General features: G+C 42.8%; 2 protein-coding genes across 2 annotated transcripts in view; both read right to left on the bottom strand.

Annotated features, from left to right (window-relative positions):
• Nucleotides 1–148: 148 nt before the first annotated feature.
• Nucleotides 149–6097, bottom strand: tbc1d7 (TBC1 domain family, member 7). Its single transcript, XM_083888380.1, has 8 exons — nucleotides 5841–6097; nucleotides 5529–5648; nucleotides 4995–5075; nucleotides 4167–4357; nucleotides 2918–3055; nucleotides 2480–2625; nucleotides 940–1069; nucleotides 149–846 (listed from the first exon to the last, which is right to left on the bottom strand). The coding sequence occupies exons 2-8, from the start codon at nucleotides 5638–5640 to the stop codon at nucleotides 760–762; spliced, it is 885 nt and encodes a 294-aa protein (XP_083744506.1). The 5' UTR covers nucleotides 5641–5648; nucleotides 5841–6097; the 3' UTR covers nucleotides 149–759.
• A 960-nt stretch (nucleotides 6098–7057) lies between these two features.
• The window catches only part of LOC310926450 (desmoplakin-like), a gene marked incomplete at its 5' end in the record, with an annotated part of 30024 nt that continues 22857 nt past the window's right edge, over nucleotides 7058–14224 (bottom strand). Inside the window, 2 exons of the mRNA XM_083888578.1 lie at nucleotides 7058–8653; nucleotides 8843–14129. Coding sequence (XP_083744704.1) covers nucleotides 7590–8653; nucleotides 8843–14129 — 6351 coding nt within the window. The 3' untranslated portion in view covers nucleotides 7058–7589. The remainder of the gene's footprint in view (nucleotides 8654–8842; nucleotides 14130–14224) is intronic.

Genomic DNA, 14224 nt, shown 5'->3' with positions numbered 1-14224 from the left:
CACCGCGTCTCTGTGCCTACAGTATCGTTTACAGGGATTTTAAAAAGGAAAAAGTTGCCAAATTCACTCGTTTCAACGTACACAGAATATTAACTGTACACACAACAAGTCGAATGTTGCTGAACTCTGAAAAATCTGTTTTATTTCCTGATTTTCCATTGTTTACAATCCATCGTCCATGATTATCGAGTGTCTGGTACATGTGTGTGTGTGTGTGAGTGAGGAGGAGTCAGTGATATTACTGTCTCTTGTTGAGAAACATTTTCTCAGAGTTATAAAGACTTGTACATAGTTAAAGAAAGTAAGCGAGACTTTTTTTTGTAAAGCAGAAAAAAACTGCATGTGGGAATTAATTTATTGTGAGTCTTCTTATGATGTATGCAGTTTCTTAAAGAAAGGAACTTATTAAAAGTTTATAAGTTTATGCCTCCTTTGTCGTTTCCTGCTTCGGTGACTTTTCAGACCTTCAGCATCCTCCCTTGGTAACAGTAGTTTTCAGTGTTGATGTGTCCCCCGGGACTCAATCCCCTCCCCCATGTGCAGTTGGTCATAATTATTTGGGGAAATTGATTCGGTCAAAAAAGAAAAAGTGGCTCCCGCTGCTTATCAAAAGCAGCCCCGTGATGGGTTTCAGTTCAGTCGAGCAGAGAGAGAAGAGTGAGTGACAGACGTGAGACGTCACAGTCAGTCAGCGTCTCTGTGGAGTTGTCCCGGTGGATTCTGGGAAAGCGTCTCACCTGTGGCCGCGTCGTCCTTTGGCTACACAGCATGCACCAGCGTGCCGCAGTATTTGTGCCACAGATCGATGGCTTTAGTCACAATGGCGTCAGTGTTTTCCCGCGGTATCTGGAAAGAGGACAAACAAAATCAGCGAGACGTTTTTTTTTTGGTTTTTTTTGTGATTCATGCTGCATTGGTGTCGTGCTCTCAGTGACTCACATTACACAGGAACTTGACCATGCCCTCAGGCCGGTTGATGCCCAGCAACATGATTTTGCAGCTCAGCAAAATCTCCAGGGCAACAAAGACAAGAATCTTACAGGAGCCGCTGATCACCTTGTCCCAAACCCTAAAACAAAATCAAAATTCATAGTGATTTGTGTGTGTGGCATTTCTACTTATATCGCTAGTATTTCTTATCCAAACTCTGGCACTGCACAATCACTGATGCCGTTAGTTAATCACCTGCGGGACACTTATACGATTAACAGCTTTGTGAAGCTAATGTTCAACTCGTGTGAATAATTAGCCTTTGTTTCACCAGATTTAAAAGAACGCGTTGGGCTCTGAATTTAGTGTCAATATGGCATCGGTTTCCATAAGATCATTATCTTTCTGACAGAATCACAATGCCATCTTTTCTTAAGCGAGTTAAAATGGTATCGTCTTATATTTAAGGTGTTAATAAAAAGGGTTAAATTAATAGTAACAAATGTATTATGTTTAGTGGTGGTTTAATGGTATCAGGAAAAGGAAAACAATACCCAACCTTATAGAAAAGCAGCTTTCATACACATTTACACTGTGAACACAGACTCAAATTGTGCTGTGTTTGTGTTCAACTTCTGTGGAAATCAACACGTCTGGTCTTAGCTGTTAGTTACTATAACTAGCTATAGCACTAGCTAACAGCTAACAAACATTTCATGGCCTACAGCTAGTTGATAGCCACTAAAGCTAGCTGTTAATTGCTACACATAGCGGTTAGTCACTATAACTACCTGTTAGCTGCTATGTACAGCTAGTTGTTAGCCACTAAAGCTAGCTGTTAATTGCTACACATAGCTGTTAGTCACTATTACTACCTGTTAGCTGCTATGTACAGCTAGTTGTTAGCTGCTTGAGCTGGAACTTGTTCTAGTGCACAGTTAAGAAGATTTGCCTCAACTCTAGTCGTCAAATTGCTTTTATTACTAGACATTATTGAGCCTGTGCACCTTTATACATTTGATTTAAATTGTTCCTGGTCCAGGTAAGTTCTTTCTTTGACCTTTCAGCCACACAGACGGACTAAAAAAATGGATGTCGTTCACGTCAAATTACATTTAAACTAATATCCAGGCTCCAACTACATCTACTGGACTCAAAAATATGTCAAATAACAGTTTAAGGGCTTCTGATTAAAGGATTTAATTATAGATTTACAACAAACTGAGTCGCCCCTCCCCATAAAAAACATGTAGGAGAATCTACAGTGGCGTCAGAGCCAGAGTTTGGATTCTTGGTTCTCGGCTACATCAGAAGTACGGGGTTCTTAGGTTTAAAAGTGACTAGAAACCAATGATGGATACTAAATTATATTTTTTTTGCACACAGAAACTATAAGTTTATAAGTGGTAAACGTGGGCTGGCTGACAAATCACAAACACAAACGTGGGTAGATGAGATTGATTATAGCCCAAAACAAAAACCTCTGGGTTAAATAATTTAAAGACACTGTATGGATCGGAGTTAAAGCGTGTGGGACCAGTAAACTGACCTCTGCAGGCTGGATTCTGGGAGGCAGCCGGCAAAGCAGCCTTTGAACCAGAGGTTGTACGGCAGCTGAGTTAAGGCTCCGGTGTTCTTCAGATGGCTCAGCAGACGAGGCTCCTCCTGGCTCAGATAATGCTCCAGGCTCTTTGGCTGCAACACAACACAACACAACACAACACAACACAACACAACACAATCCTTATTCACGATGAAGCGCTGGCTTCTACTGTTTCAGTATAAACTATTTAACAGCCATATGAGATAAATATTGTTTCCAGTTTCTTATCCTGTGGAGTACTTCCGAGTTGTAGGATTCATTCTACAAACAATAACACTGATGATTTGCTTTTAAATCTCACAGTTTTTGCTAATGTGGCGTCCATTCGTTGACATCAATTTGCTTTGTGACTAGATTTTTTCACTAATATTAAATATTCTTTACCAGATGAGGTATCGAGTCTCCAAACTTCAGGTGGAACTGATTGATGAAACACTTGATCAGCCAGTAGCAGTCGACTGGATCGTCCACGATCTCCTCCATCGCTCTGCTGATGGAGAGGAAGTCCTCATTTTCTTCATCCTGGGTAAAAAACAACAACATTTATACTCTACACTTCATCCACTGCAGCATCAGAGAATGAAGGCCAACTGAACTTCTTCACTTTAAATGACCCGTGTCTATTTATTTACTCAAACTGGAAACTCAAGGATTTCCAAGCATAGCAAATCACAAAAACATTTCCAAAATACTGTCATTACTGACCCACACACAGGAATCCAGTCAGTGACTGATGTTTTAATACCGATTACTGGGCTGTGAGTGACGTTTATTGAAAGCACATGATTAATAGCAGTAATATTGGCTAAGTGGTAAACAATCATTGTCCTCTCAGGCTCCAGGATTGTCTCATTGAAGTCATAATGAAAAGCCTGGAGTTAACCTCAAACATCTGTGGGATGAGACTGCTGTGACCTATGCAGAGCCGCTGCAATATGAGCCGTGGTTTTTACACGTTAATGTGGCTTTTAATTGTAGCTTATTATGACATTGGATCGAGCCGAAGCCATAAACCACCATCTGTGGTCACAACTCCCACTGTTATTAAATTAAAGAATCTGGATGACTTACAAGAAAAGCCCTCACTGAAGAATTTAAAGAATGAGAATCTGAAAGAGATTCACACACATCCTTTTGAAACTAAATATACTAAGAATATATATACATAAATAACAATTAGAATAAGTAAATATTTACCTCTGTGTCTAATATAAAAGCACTGAACAAATTAGTACCACTACACAGTATGTAAACAGCATTAAAAAAGATAATTGAAAAAGGTAAAATTAAGGTAAATGTTAATATATTGTACTTAACATACAATAAATATGTTAGCATTAGTGACTAATAACATTTAATTGGTTTAATAGGTTTACAATAAGCTCTTTATGTAAATAAGGTAGAGTTTCTTACCTTAAGGTATAGGATAGTGTATTTTTTGATGGTGTCTCTATCAGCTAATTCCAGAGCAGTACCATTCATTTCCGTTAATCCCCTCAACACAAAGGGTTTTACAGGGACATACAGTAACATCTGGTCTGGATTGGTCACTCCCTTTGTCCCCCATGTCCTGTAAAACTCGACCTAACCTGGACCAAAGTCACCACAGAGAACACAGTTGGGTTCTTCTTACCGGCGGCGTGATCTCAGAGCACCTTGGGAGCACCTCGCTCTCCAGCTGGAACATGCGCAGGTAGACGTGGGTGGAGGGTGTGGAGGAGTGGACGTATCTCATGACCTCCAGAGCCTCCAGGACGTCCTGGTACTGCTCCTTCCTGTAGCCTCCGACCAGAGCGTGAGAGTCACTGTGGGGCGGCAGGATGCCTGCAGGAACAAGCCAAGAAGAAGAGTGTTCACTTAAAGAGAGGAATCAACTTCTTCTTCTATGGTTTTTAATGGCGGCTTGCATCCATGATGTTGCTTTACTGCCATCTTCTGGTATTTGAAAACTCCTGCACTACCTGATCCGTCCGTCATATTCTCTTCATTCTCATCCACTACTATCTACTCAGTCTCAGTCCTCTGACCAGGTTTTTCAAGCATATTCCAAGATAACAATACATCGAGTCTTCACGCTCAAAGTTGAGGGAAACAGACTCAATTGTGGATTTAACAGCCAAAGAGTACTGAACTTAACCCCCTGGAGAAGACCTAATACAGTTAAGAAATAAACAAAAACAAAACATATTTAAATGATAAATGTGAGTAATGATATTCATGAGTAAAATGATCATTTACAAAGATAATCTGGAGTCTTGAGGTCTTATTTCAGACCTCATCCAAGGAGAGAACAACTCAAGAAGAGTCACAGTCAAACAGGACATAGACTGCAAAAGCCAGACAACACGAGTGTTCGTTGGTATTTTAAAATCTAGCAGACACGGTCTCGAGTCAAACAGTCATTTTCATTCATTAAACTAGCATTAAAATTGTCCAGCCTGGGTGTTTGTACGTTTCTTACCCAGCAGCACCTTCCACACATGGACTCTGTACATGGAGGGGAGAGGGAACCTCTGACTGAAGGTGTTTAGCTTTTCTAAATCTGGAAAGAGAGGAAGACACTTCTGTTTATCAAAATTCAACCAAAAAAACTACTTTATGAAGCTCTCGTAATGTAAAATCTTAAGTATGTGGGACATGAAACCCCCTAAGAACTATGATTCAACTTTGCATTTACTTGAAATGATGCAACTTTGCTTAATTGTTACGTTTATTTGAAATTTTTAATTTGCACTGACTGGACTAGTAAGACCAAAATGTTCTGCTATCTGGCATTTATTCTCTTTTTCAACAAGTTTTGACTGAGCACAGGCACAGATGTTTTGTTGTGAATAAACACAAATACTTTTATACGTGTTGTGATCAAACGTGACGCCATAGCATAAATGAAAGTATCTCAACCGTTGTTATCATGGACAAAACTGCACTGCAGTGTAGTGTAGTATTGTGTCTATGTGCTATGCAAATGACCACCCTAATATGAACATATACCCACCCAGAGGATTATCCTTGAGAAGGATCTCCAGTGACTTCTTCTCCTCCACTCCTCTGAAGCCCACCTTCTCATAATAAGCAGAGCGGAAGTTTCTCTGGGGGTCGTCAGCCATGTTGTGATCTGCACATAATCCTTCAGTGTTAAGACTTTATTTAGACGAGGTTGTTGTCGATGTTTTCAATAGCAAAGATATGTGGGAATAAAAATGATTCCAGTTTGCCATTAATTTAACGTCTAAGATAAATAATGTACTGCCTATTATGTTTTCGCAGAGTTAAAAACAGTCACACATGTTATTAAAGTTGCATTTACCTTGGTGTTTTCCACGTTTCCCTCACCAGTGCTCAGCTGTCAGCTCCAAGCTAACTGCTACATAACGGCAGCGATCGAGCTAATGTTCGTTCCAACACAGAAACGACAACATAGACACATTTTTCTTTTCTGCAGCCTCTAACTTTTCTCTTTAAATGAAAGGCGGTGACATGACACCGAAATAAACGCTACTGTCACAGCGCTAGCGACACATTTCCCCCCCAATAAATAGTTTGTTCGGCGTCTTTGACGTGCTACATCCGTCGGTTGTACCAAGCAAGCACTTCCGGGTGAGACTTTCAAAATAAAACCCTCTGCTTATCAGTGATGCATAGTGTGAGCCAATTTCTAAAAAATGGTTATAGTTATGAGATAAAAAGTTCACTATTGTGGTATTAAGTTATGTTTAATGTCAAATGTAAAGTAATCTAGTAAACTAGAGGATAAATGAAGGAAAATTGTGAAATAAAAAGCCATAATTGTGAGGCTAAATAGTCTGGTTGGATGATTAAAATGTGCATGATAATTTTTTTTTACAAAATGATTATGACTTAACACAATGTTTAATTCAGCATTGAAAAGCCATATTACACTAATCCTGGTGTGCCAGGTTTGTAACGAACTGTTACTGTGTGTGTTCGCCACCCATAACTGGGATTTTTATATTATATACAGAATATATTGTTCCTTTTTTGTTTTAGAGACTACAATTGCAATGGAGGCCGTTGAACAACTGATTGTGATTTAAAAAATACTGTAAACTGGTGTTGAGATCTTACTGCATTTTATACGTTTGTTGCAGCACACTTTCTTCCCTCTGTCATTTAACTGTTACGTTTGGGATAGAAACAATATTATTATTATCCTAGGCTCCTGTGTACACATCCACATGCTTGAGTGACCATAAATATCAGATGTGGTGTGAGGAAAAGGCCCAATTTAAAATGATCTAATGCTAAGAAGAAAATGGCTTTAACTTGTAAGTTAAACATAATAAGGTTTTGTTGAATTATTATTAGCCCCAGTAATTATTCTGTAAAAGACTCCAGAGCTGTGGGCTCTTATAGCAACTACCTAATCTGAAGAATATTTATATATATATGTGTGTGTGTGTGTGTGTGTGTGTGTGTGTGTGTGTGTGTGTGTGTGTGTGTGTGTGTGTGTGTGAAACTGTGTATGAAGAAGGACACGACATAAATTGAATCTCAAGGGTTAGTTTTTATTGCGAGATGCCAACTGTTACAAGAACTGGAATTACTAAAATGCAAGAAACCAATAGTAAGTAAGGTAAGTATAGTAGTGACCCAACCATGCATTACCCTCACAAAGAACAAGCATTTTTTTTTTTAAGCAAATAAATGTAAACATGCCTCCCTTACAGTATGTTACCAATACAAGGCCTTGGACAAAAAAGCAGTTACATTCAATATAGACTCTAAAAATATGTATGAAATATGTGTATGTAAGCATTTGGCCTTTAGTTTTAAGCCTATTTTAATTAAAATAACATACACTCCATTTTCCATTGTCATTAATTTGCAGTAATACTTCGTCCCTTTTCACAAAAAAAAATAATATTTTGGTAGCATTTATTCTCATCGTCATTTAAAGAAGCATTTTAAAGGCACAGCAATAGCAAAACTAAAATCTAAAAATGTTAAATTCGTATTCTTCTCCTGAACACATCACACACTTTTCTTTCATTAACTCAACCGTTTTCAAATACATTGAAATTCATTCTGCAGAACTTTAATTGCTGGTATAGCTGGTGAAGCTAGCGTGACTGTAGTGAGTAGAGAGCGAGGAGGAGGAGCCGAGGTCCACGCTGCTTCTGCGGGACGTTCGTCTCGAACCGCTTCTGGAGCCTGAGGTGGATCCTGGGGCAGAGGAAACGTTGTACGGACTGCTAATCCCTCTCGAAGACACGGACGATGCCTGGAGCATCTTCACCCCGCTGCTTTCCTCCACCATGCAGTTATCCAGAGCGTCCTTGTAGGAGATCTTGAGTTTGCTCTTGGGGCAGGTGAGGATCTTTGAGTGGTGTCTGATGTCTTGGAGCTTCTGGAGTGTTCTCATATCCAGCCAGCCCATTTTCAAAGCATCTTCAATAGATCTTCTGCAGTCAGCTTCTGGGTCATACAGCCCTCCTGTTACAAACTGATACTCCATGAACCTCTGTCCTGCCTCATAAGGCAGCCACATCTCCTTCAAGGCTTCAGCAACGGACATTTTCCTCCTTGTTTTTACATCCTCAAAGCCAAAGTAGGCTTTCTGTGCAGGCTTAAGGTTAGAGGCCATGTCATCGCTTATTATGCCAAGACGGGAAGCCTCTTGGATGCCCACCCTCTGACCATTTGCAGGATTGACAATACCGCCAGTGCATGCCTGGGCTTCCAACAGTCGCTGCGCTGTGATTGAATCCACCAGACCACGGTTTAGAGCTTCCATGATGGATATCTTCTCAACATTTTCTGTGTCAAAGATGGCACCCACGGGTTCCTGTTCCCCCACTGCCTCGACAGGCGACGCAAGAGTGATAGACACGCTGGACGATTGCTTCAGGGAGTCAGGGGTGTCTCGGGAAACACTGCTGTGTGTGGCACTGTGCTCTGTGATGGTGGTGGTTCTCGTTGAGGTCATTTTGGCAAGAGTCGGCGACAAAGACCGTGGCAAAACTGTCGATGATGATGATGACATTCCTGATGATTGACCTGAGGATTCTGATGTTCTATAGGTCGATGATGACATCACAGAAGAAGGACCTGAGGATTCTGATTTTCTTATGGTTGTTGATGACATCACTAAAGAGGGACCTGAAGATTCTGATGTTCTAAAGGTTGATGATGACATGACTGAAGATGGACCTGAGGAGTCTGGTGCTCCAAAGATTGATGATTGACCTGAGGATTCGGATGTCCTATGGGTTGATGATGACATCACTGAAGATGGACCTGAGGATTCCGATTTTCTGAAAGTTGATGATGACATCGCTGAAGATGGACCCGATGATTCTGATTTTCTTGAAGTTGATGATGACATCACTGAAGATGAAGCCCTTGATACTAATGAAGAGTCATGTCTGGTCCTTTCGGTGATGATATCTGCTAGTTGTGTAAGGGTGATGTCATTGGCGCGATACTTAGCTACATCTGACTTATTAATGACTCCCTTCTCAAGGAGATCATCGATGTCATACTGTATTCCAGTCTTCTTGTCAATGACAGTGAACCGTTTCGAACCATCTGGAGCAGTGATGGTGATCTCCTCCCATTCACACTCCTGCTCGGATAGCTCCAGGAAGGTCTCGTGGTCAATGTACCCTTTGTTATATGCTTCACGTACTGTCATCTCTTTATTTGTTTCTGGGTCCACGATGACCACCCTCCTCTTTCTCCGAGTGTTCTTCTGAGTCGACTCTAACTTCTTCTGGTCTAGAATAGGCAGAAGGACTAGGCCAGATTTCTTATCTGTGATGCAGCGTTTCTTCAGCTCCAGATAGGTCAAGTTTTCCTCTGTGTTTGGGTCAAAGAACCCCCTGGAATCATCACTCTCATCGGTGAGGCTCTTGTTCATTTTTTCATCAAAGTAACCTCTCTTGTAGGCAACATTCACATCAATACGATGACTATGTTCAGGATCAATGATACCGCCACTGGCAATCTGAGCCTCAAGTAAACGGATGCCATGGCCCTTTTCCACTAGACCCCTCTCTATAGCCCCAAACAGGGAGATAATTTTGTCTGTTCCGGGCAGTTTGTAACCAGTCACAGCCCTCTCTGCTGCTAACAAACTAGTTTTATACTCTGGCCCAAAGAGTCTTTTATTATAGGCATCAGTAACAGTCAAATACAGGTTGTTGACGGGATCAACTATAAAGCCAGAGGCAGCTTGGGCCTCAAGCAGTTCTAGAGTGGTCCCAGGTCGCAACAGTCCATCTTTCATGGCCTGATAGATAGGCATCACTTTATCACTGGCCTCATCATAAACTCCTGCTATGCAGGTAGATCCTCTCAGGTAAGAGTGCAGGCGGTCTTCGATATCCCGGCTTGTCAATCTGCCCTGACTTAGTTGGTCTATTACAGACACTTCCAGCAGATTTGCATCTACCAGATCTTTGACTGACACCTGGCCTCTGAGCCCCTGTACAGTTAAGGGCTTTTTAGGTTCAGGAAGAAACAAGAGACCGGTAGTTGGATCAACTTTGCATTGTTTCTTCAGAGATACATAGGTAGTTGCCTGTTGGGTGGCTGGGTCCAAATAGCATTTAGGATACTGATTTAAGGCATCGTACAGTTCCTCATCTATGAGACCCTGACCCAAAGCAATGTCTTTGGGTAGAAATACACTAAGAGCAGGATCCAAAATCCCCCCTACAGACTCTTGAGCCTGAAGTATACGTAGTGCTGTGTCCTTGTCAATGAATCCCATCCTCAGGGCCTGGCCTGCTGACAAAAGCTTGGAACTATTTGGGTCTCTGTAACCTATTGCTGCAGCTTCAGCTGCAAACAGCCTAGATTCATCCTCTTTTGCCACAAGTCCCCTGGCACATGCTTCTTTCACTGTCAGTCTCTGATTTGTTCTGGGGTCAATGATGTGGCCAATAGCTGCCTGGGCATCAAGTAGCATATCGGCACAATCAGAAGCAATGATTTTTTGTTTCTTTGCCTCTGACAAGGACATTTTGTTTGAAGGCCCAGCTGCAACACCAGCAATTGACCCAGTCCCCTTCAAAAATAGCTTTTTATCAACAGACACCTCTTGGACAGATTTTTCCCTTTTTATGAGTTGGTGGAATGTTGACTTGTCCAAGACCCCACATTCAAGCAACTGCTCTGCTGTGACTGTCTTACGGACACCATCAAAGACTAACTTGGAGGGGTCAAAATGCTCAGAGATATGCAGAAATTGTAAGCCAGTGTTGGACTCTTTCGTGCATCTTCCCTTCAAAACTCCATAACTGACATCATGCTCAGGTTCGGGGTCAAGGTAACAAGCAGGATTCATTTTTAAAGCATGACAGAGAGTTTCATCTAAAAGATTGCGTTTCATGGCAATTTCTTTTGGAAGAAAGACACTGAGGTTGGGATCTAAAATTCCACCCACTGACTCCTGGGCCTGCAGGTAGCGTAGTGCAGTTCTCCTGTCGATTATTCCCTTCTTCATGGCCTCATATACTGAGAGAGGCCTGTCTGAGCTAGGATGATCGTATCCCACAGCTGCACCCTCTGCTACCAATAACCTCTGTCTGTCTCTGATGTCCACTACTCCCTTAGCACAAGCCTCCTCTACGGTCAGATTCTGGTTAGTGTCTGGGTCAATGATGTAGCCTGTGGCAGCCTGGGCTTCCAACAGCAGATATGCACTATCATCGGGCATAAGGTTTTGTTTCTTTGCTTCTACCAATGACATTTTACCTTGATTCCCCGCGACCACCCCAGAAATTGCCCCAGTACCCTTCAAATAGACCATCTTTTCACGCGAAACCATTTGGACAGTTTTCTCCCCTTTTACAAGCTGGTTTAATGTCGGCTTGTCCAGGACTCCACAATCGAACAACTGCTTTGCCGAGACTGGCTTTCGGACTCCTTCAAACATTAGTTTCGAAGGGTCTTTCCTCTCTACGATTGGCAGAAGAATCAAGCCTGTGTGTGACTCTGTTTTGGTCTTTTTCTTTAATGCCCCATAGCTGACATCACACTCAGTGTCTGGGTCAATATAATACTTAGCACTATGGTCTAGTCCATAACATAGGTCTCTATCCAAAAGCTTTCGCTTTATAGCAGTTTCTCTAGGGAGGAATACACTGAGGTTGGGATCTAGAATACCCCCTGCAGACTCTTGGGCCTGAAGCAGGCGCAGCCCAGTCTTCTTGTCAATTAATCCCTTCTTGATGGCCTCAGACACAGAAAGAGGCTTACCTGTGGTTGGATCACGGTAACCTACAGCAGCAGCTTCAGCTACCAAGAGTCTATCTCGATCCCTATTGTCGACCACTCCTGAGGCACACGCTTCCTCTACTGTCAACTTCTGATTGGTTGTGGTGTCTATTATGTGGCCTGTGGCCGCCTGAGCGTCCAGTAGCAAATCTGCACTATCTGTGGGCATGAGCCCCTGTTTCTTTGCCTCTGATAACAACATCTTCCCTCGAGGACCAGCTGCCACACCAGCAATCGACCCTGTCCCTTTCAGAAAGATCTTCTTATCCGCAGACACCTCTGGGACTGTTTTCTCGCCCTTTATTAGCTGGTTGAATGTCCGTTTGTCCAGGACTCCACAGTCAAGCAACTGCTGTGCTGTTACTGACTTGCGTACGCCATCAAATATGAGCTGGGAAGGGTCGAGCTTCTCAGTGACGGGCAAAAGCAGCAAACCTGTGTGTGGTTCTGTCTTGCATATTTTTTTCAGTGCCTCATAGCTGACCTCTTGCTCAGTTTCTGGGTCAAGAAAACAAGTAGGACTCTTGTTTAGGGCATATTGGAGGTTTTCATCTAAAAGGTTGCGCTTAATTGCAGTGTCTTTTGGTAGGAACACACTAAGATTGGGATCTAAAATTCCTCCAACTGACTCCTGGGCCTGCAGGTGGCGCAGTCCAGTCTTCCTATCAATTAGTCCCTTCTTAATGGCCTCAAACACAGACAGAGGCTTGGGTCTGGTAGACTCCTTGTATCCTATTGCAGCAGCCTCTGCTGCCAATAATTTGTCTCGATCTCTAATATCAACCACCCCTCTGGTGCATGCCTCATCTACTGTCAGCTTCTGATTGTTTACAGGGTCTATGATGTGGCCTGTGGCAGCCTGGGCCTCCAGGAGCAAATCTGCGCAATCAACAGGAAGAAACATTTGCTTCTTAGCTTCTGATAATGACATTTTGCCATAACTCCCCGCGACAATCCCAGCAATGGGTCCAGTCCCCTTGAGAATGACATTTTTGTCTACAGACACCTCTCCTACGGCTTTCTTGCCATTTTTGAGATCTTTAAATGTCGGCTTGTCTAAGACACCACAATCATGCAGCTGCTTGGCTGTGACGGTTTTTCGGACACCGTCGAAGACGAGATTGGAAGGGTCTGTTTCGCCAGAAACGGGAAGAAGCAGAAGACCCGTGTTTAGCTCTACCTTACATTTCCTCTTCATTGACATATACGTTACACCCTCCTCACTCTCTGGGTCCAGGTAGAGCTTCGGCTGCTTATTCAAAGCACGATCTATGTCGTCATCAAAAAGATCGCGCTCAATGGCCACGTCTTTGGGAAGGAACACGCTGAGTACGGGATCTAGAATGCCCCCCACAGACTCCTGCGCTTGTAGCAAACGCAATGTTGTGTTCCTGTCAATCAGTCTTTTCTTCATGGCCTGAAATACTGAAAGGGGTTTGCCTGTGCCAGGTCCTCTATACCCTACAGCTGCAGCTTCTGCTGCCGACAACCTCTCCCTGTCCTGTTCGTCGACTACGCCCTGATTACACGCCTCTTCAACGGTCAACTTTTGATTAGACCTCGGATCAATGATGTGGCCGGTGGCAGCCTGAGCATCCAGGAGCAGGTCAACACTGTCTGCCGGCAGGAGATTTTGTGCCTTTGCTTCAGTGAATGTCATTTTGAAGCACGGTGCACCAATGGAACCTGGACCTTTTGGACCTTCAACGACGACGCCAGCAATTGGGCCCGTCCCTTTAAGACTGACTTTTTTGTCCTCGGACACCTCAGGCACAGTCTTATGCATGTTCACCAGTTGGTTAAATGTCGGTTTGTCTAAAACACCACAGTCAAGCAGCTGGTTTGCTGTGACTGGCTTGCGGACGCCATCAAAGGTCACAGTGGATGCATCCAAAGTCGGTGGCTCTCGAGCACTTTTAAGCTCGGTCTCCATGGTTTTTCTGACAATGGTCACTTCATGCAATTCTTTCTGAATGGCCGCCACCCTGCTTTTATTCATCTCCTCAAGTTCCCTGAGTTCCCTCATCAGCCTGTCGATTTCACTTTTCAAAGAGTTCTTTTCTCTCTCCGTACGCTCCTTGTCTGCGTCGTATTGTCTCATCAGGCTCTGTTTGCTTTCATACTGCTCCTTCCAGTAACTTAAATCCCTCTTCACCCGTTCATTCTCCTCCTGTAGATGTTGTTTATTGCGCAGCTCAGAATCAAGGGACAGTTTAATACGAGTGAGTTCCTCCTCCAGCATTTGGGAGCTATCTTTGTCCTTTTCAGAGAACTGAAATTTCAGCAACAGAGCATCTCTCTCCTTCACAATCTCACTGTACTGAGACTGGATGGACTGCATCGTGGCTGTCGTCTGAAAGGGAAACAGAGGGCAGAGAAAAGTAGAGACAAAGCGTTAGTCAACGCAGTTTATGCTGTTTCAAGAACTGTCATTTTTGCATTTTACAT

Source organism: Microchirus variegatus, assembly GCF_963457635.1.
Source record: "Microchirus variegatus genome assembly, chromosome: 4".
NCBI lineage: Eukaryota > Metazoa > Chordata > Actinopteri > Pleuronectiformes > Soleidae > Microchirus > Microchirus variegatus.
This window is presented reverse-complemented; position numbering and strand designations above follow the sequence as displayed.

Coding starts and splice junctions, on each gene's coding strand:
- tbc1d7 (XM_083888380.1), bottom strand. CDS start 5,640: ATGGCTGACGACCCCCAGAGAAACTTCCGCTCTGCTTATTATGAGAAG. Junction 4,358..4,994: donor TGTGTGGAAGGTGCTGCTGG/GTAAGAAACGTA, acceptor TTGTTCCTGCAG/GCATCCTGCCGCCCCACAGT. Junction 1,070..2,479: donor CCAGAATCCAGCCTGCAGAG/GTCAGTTTACTG, acceptor ATTTTGTTTTAG/GGTTTGGGACAAGGTGATCA.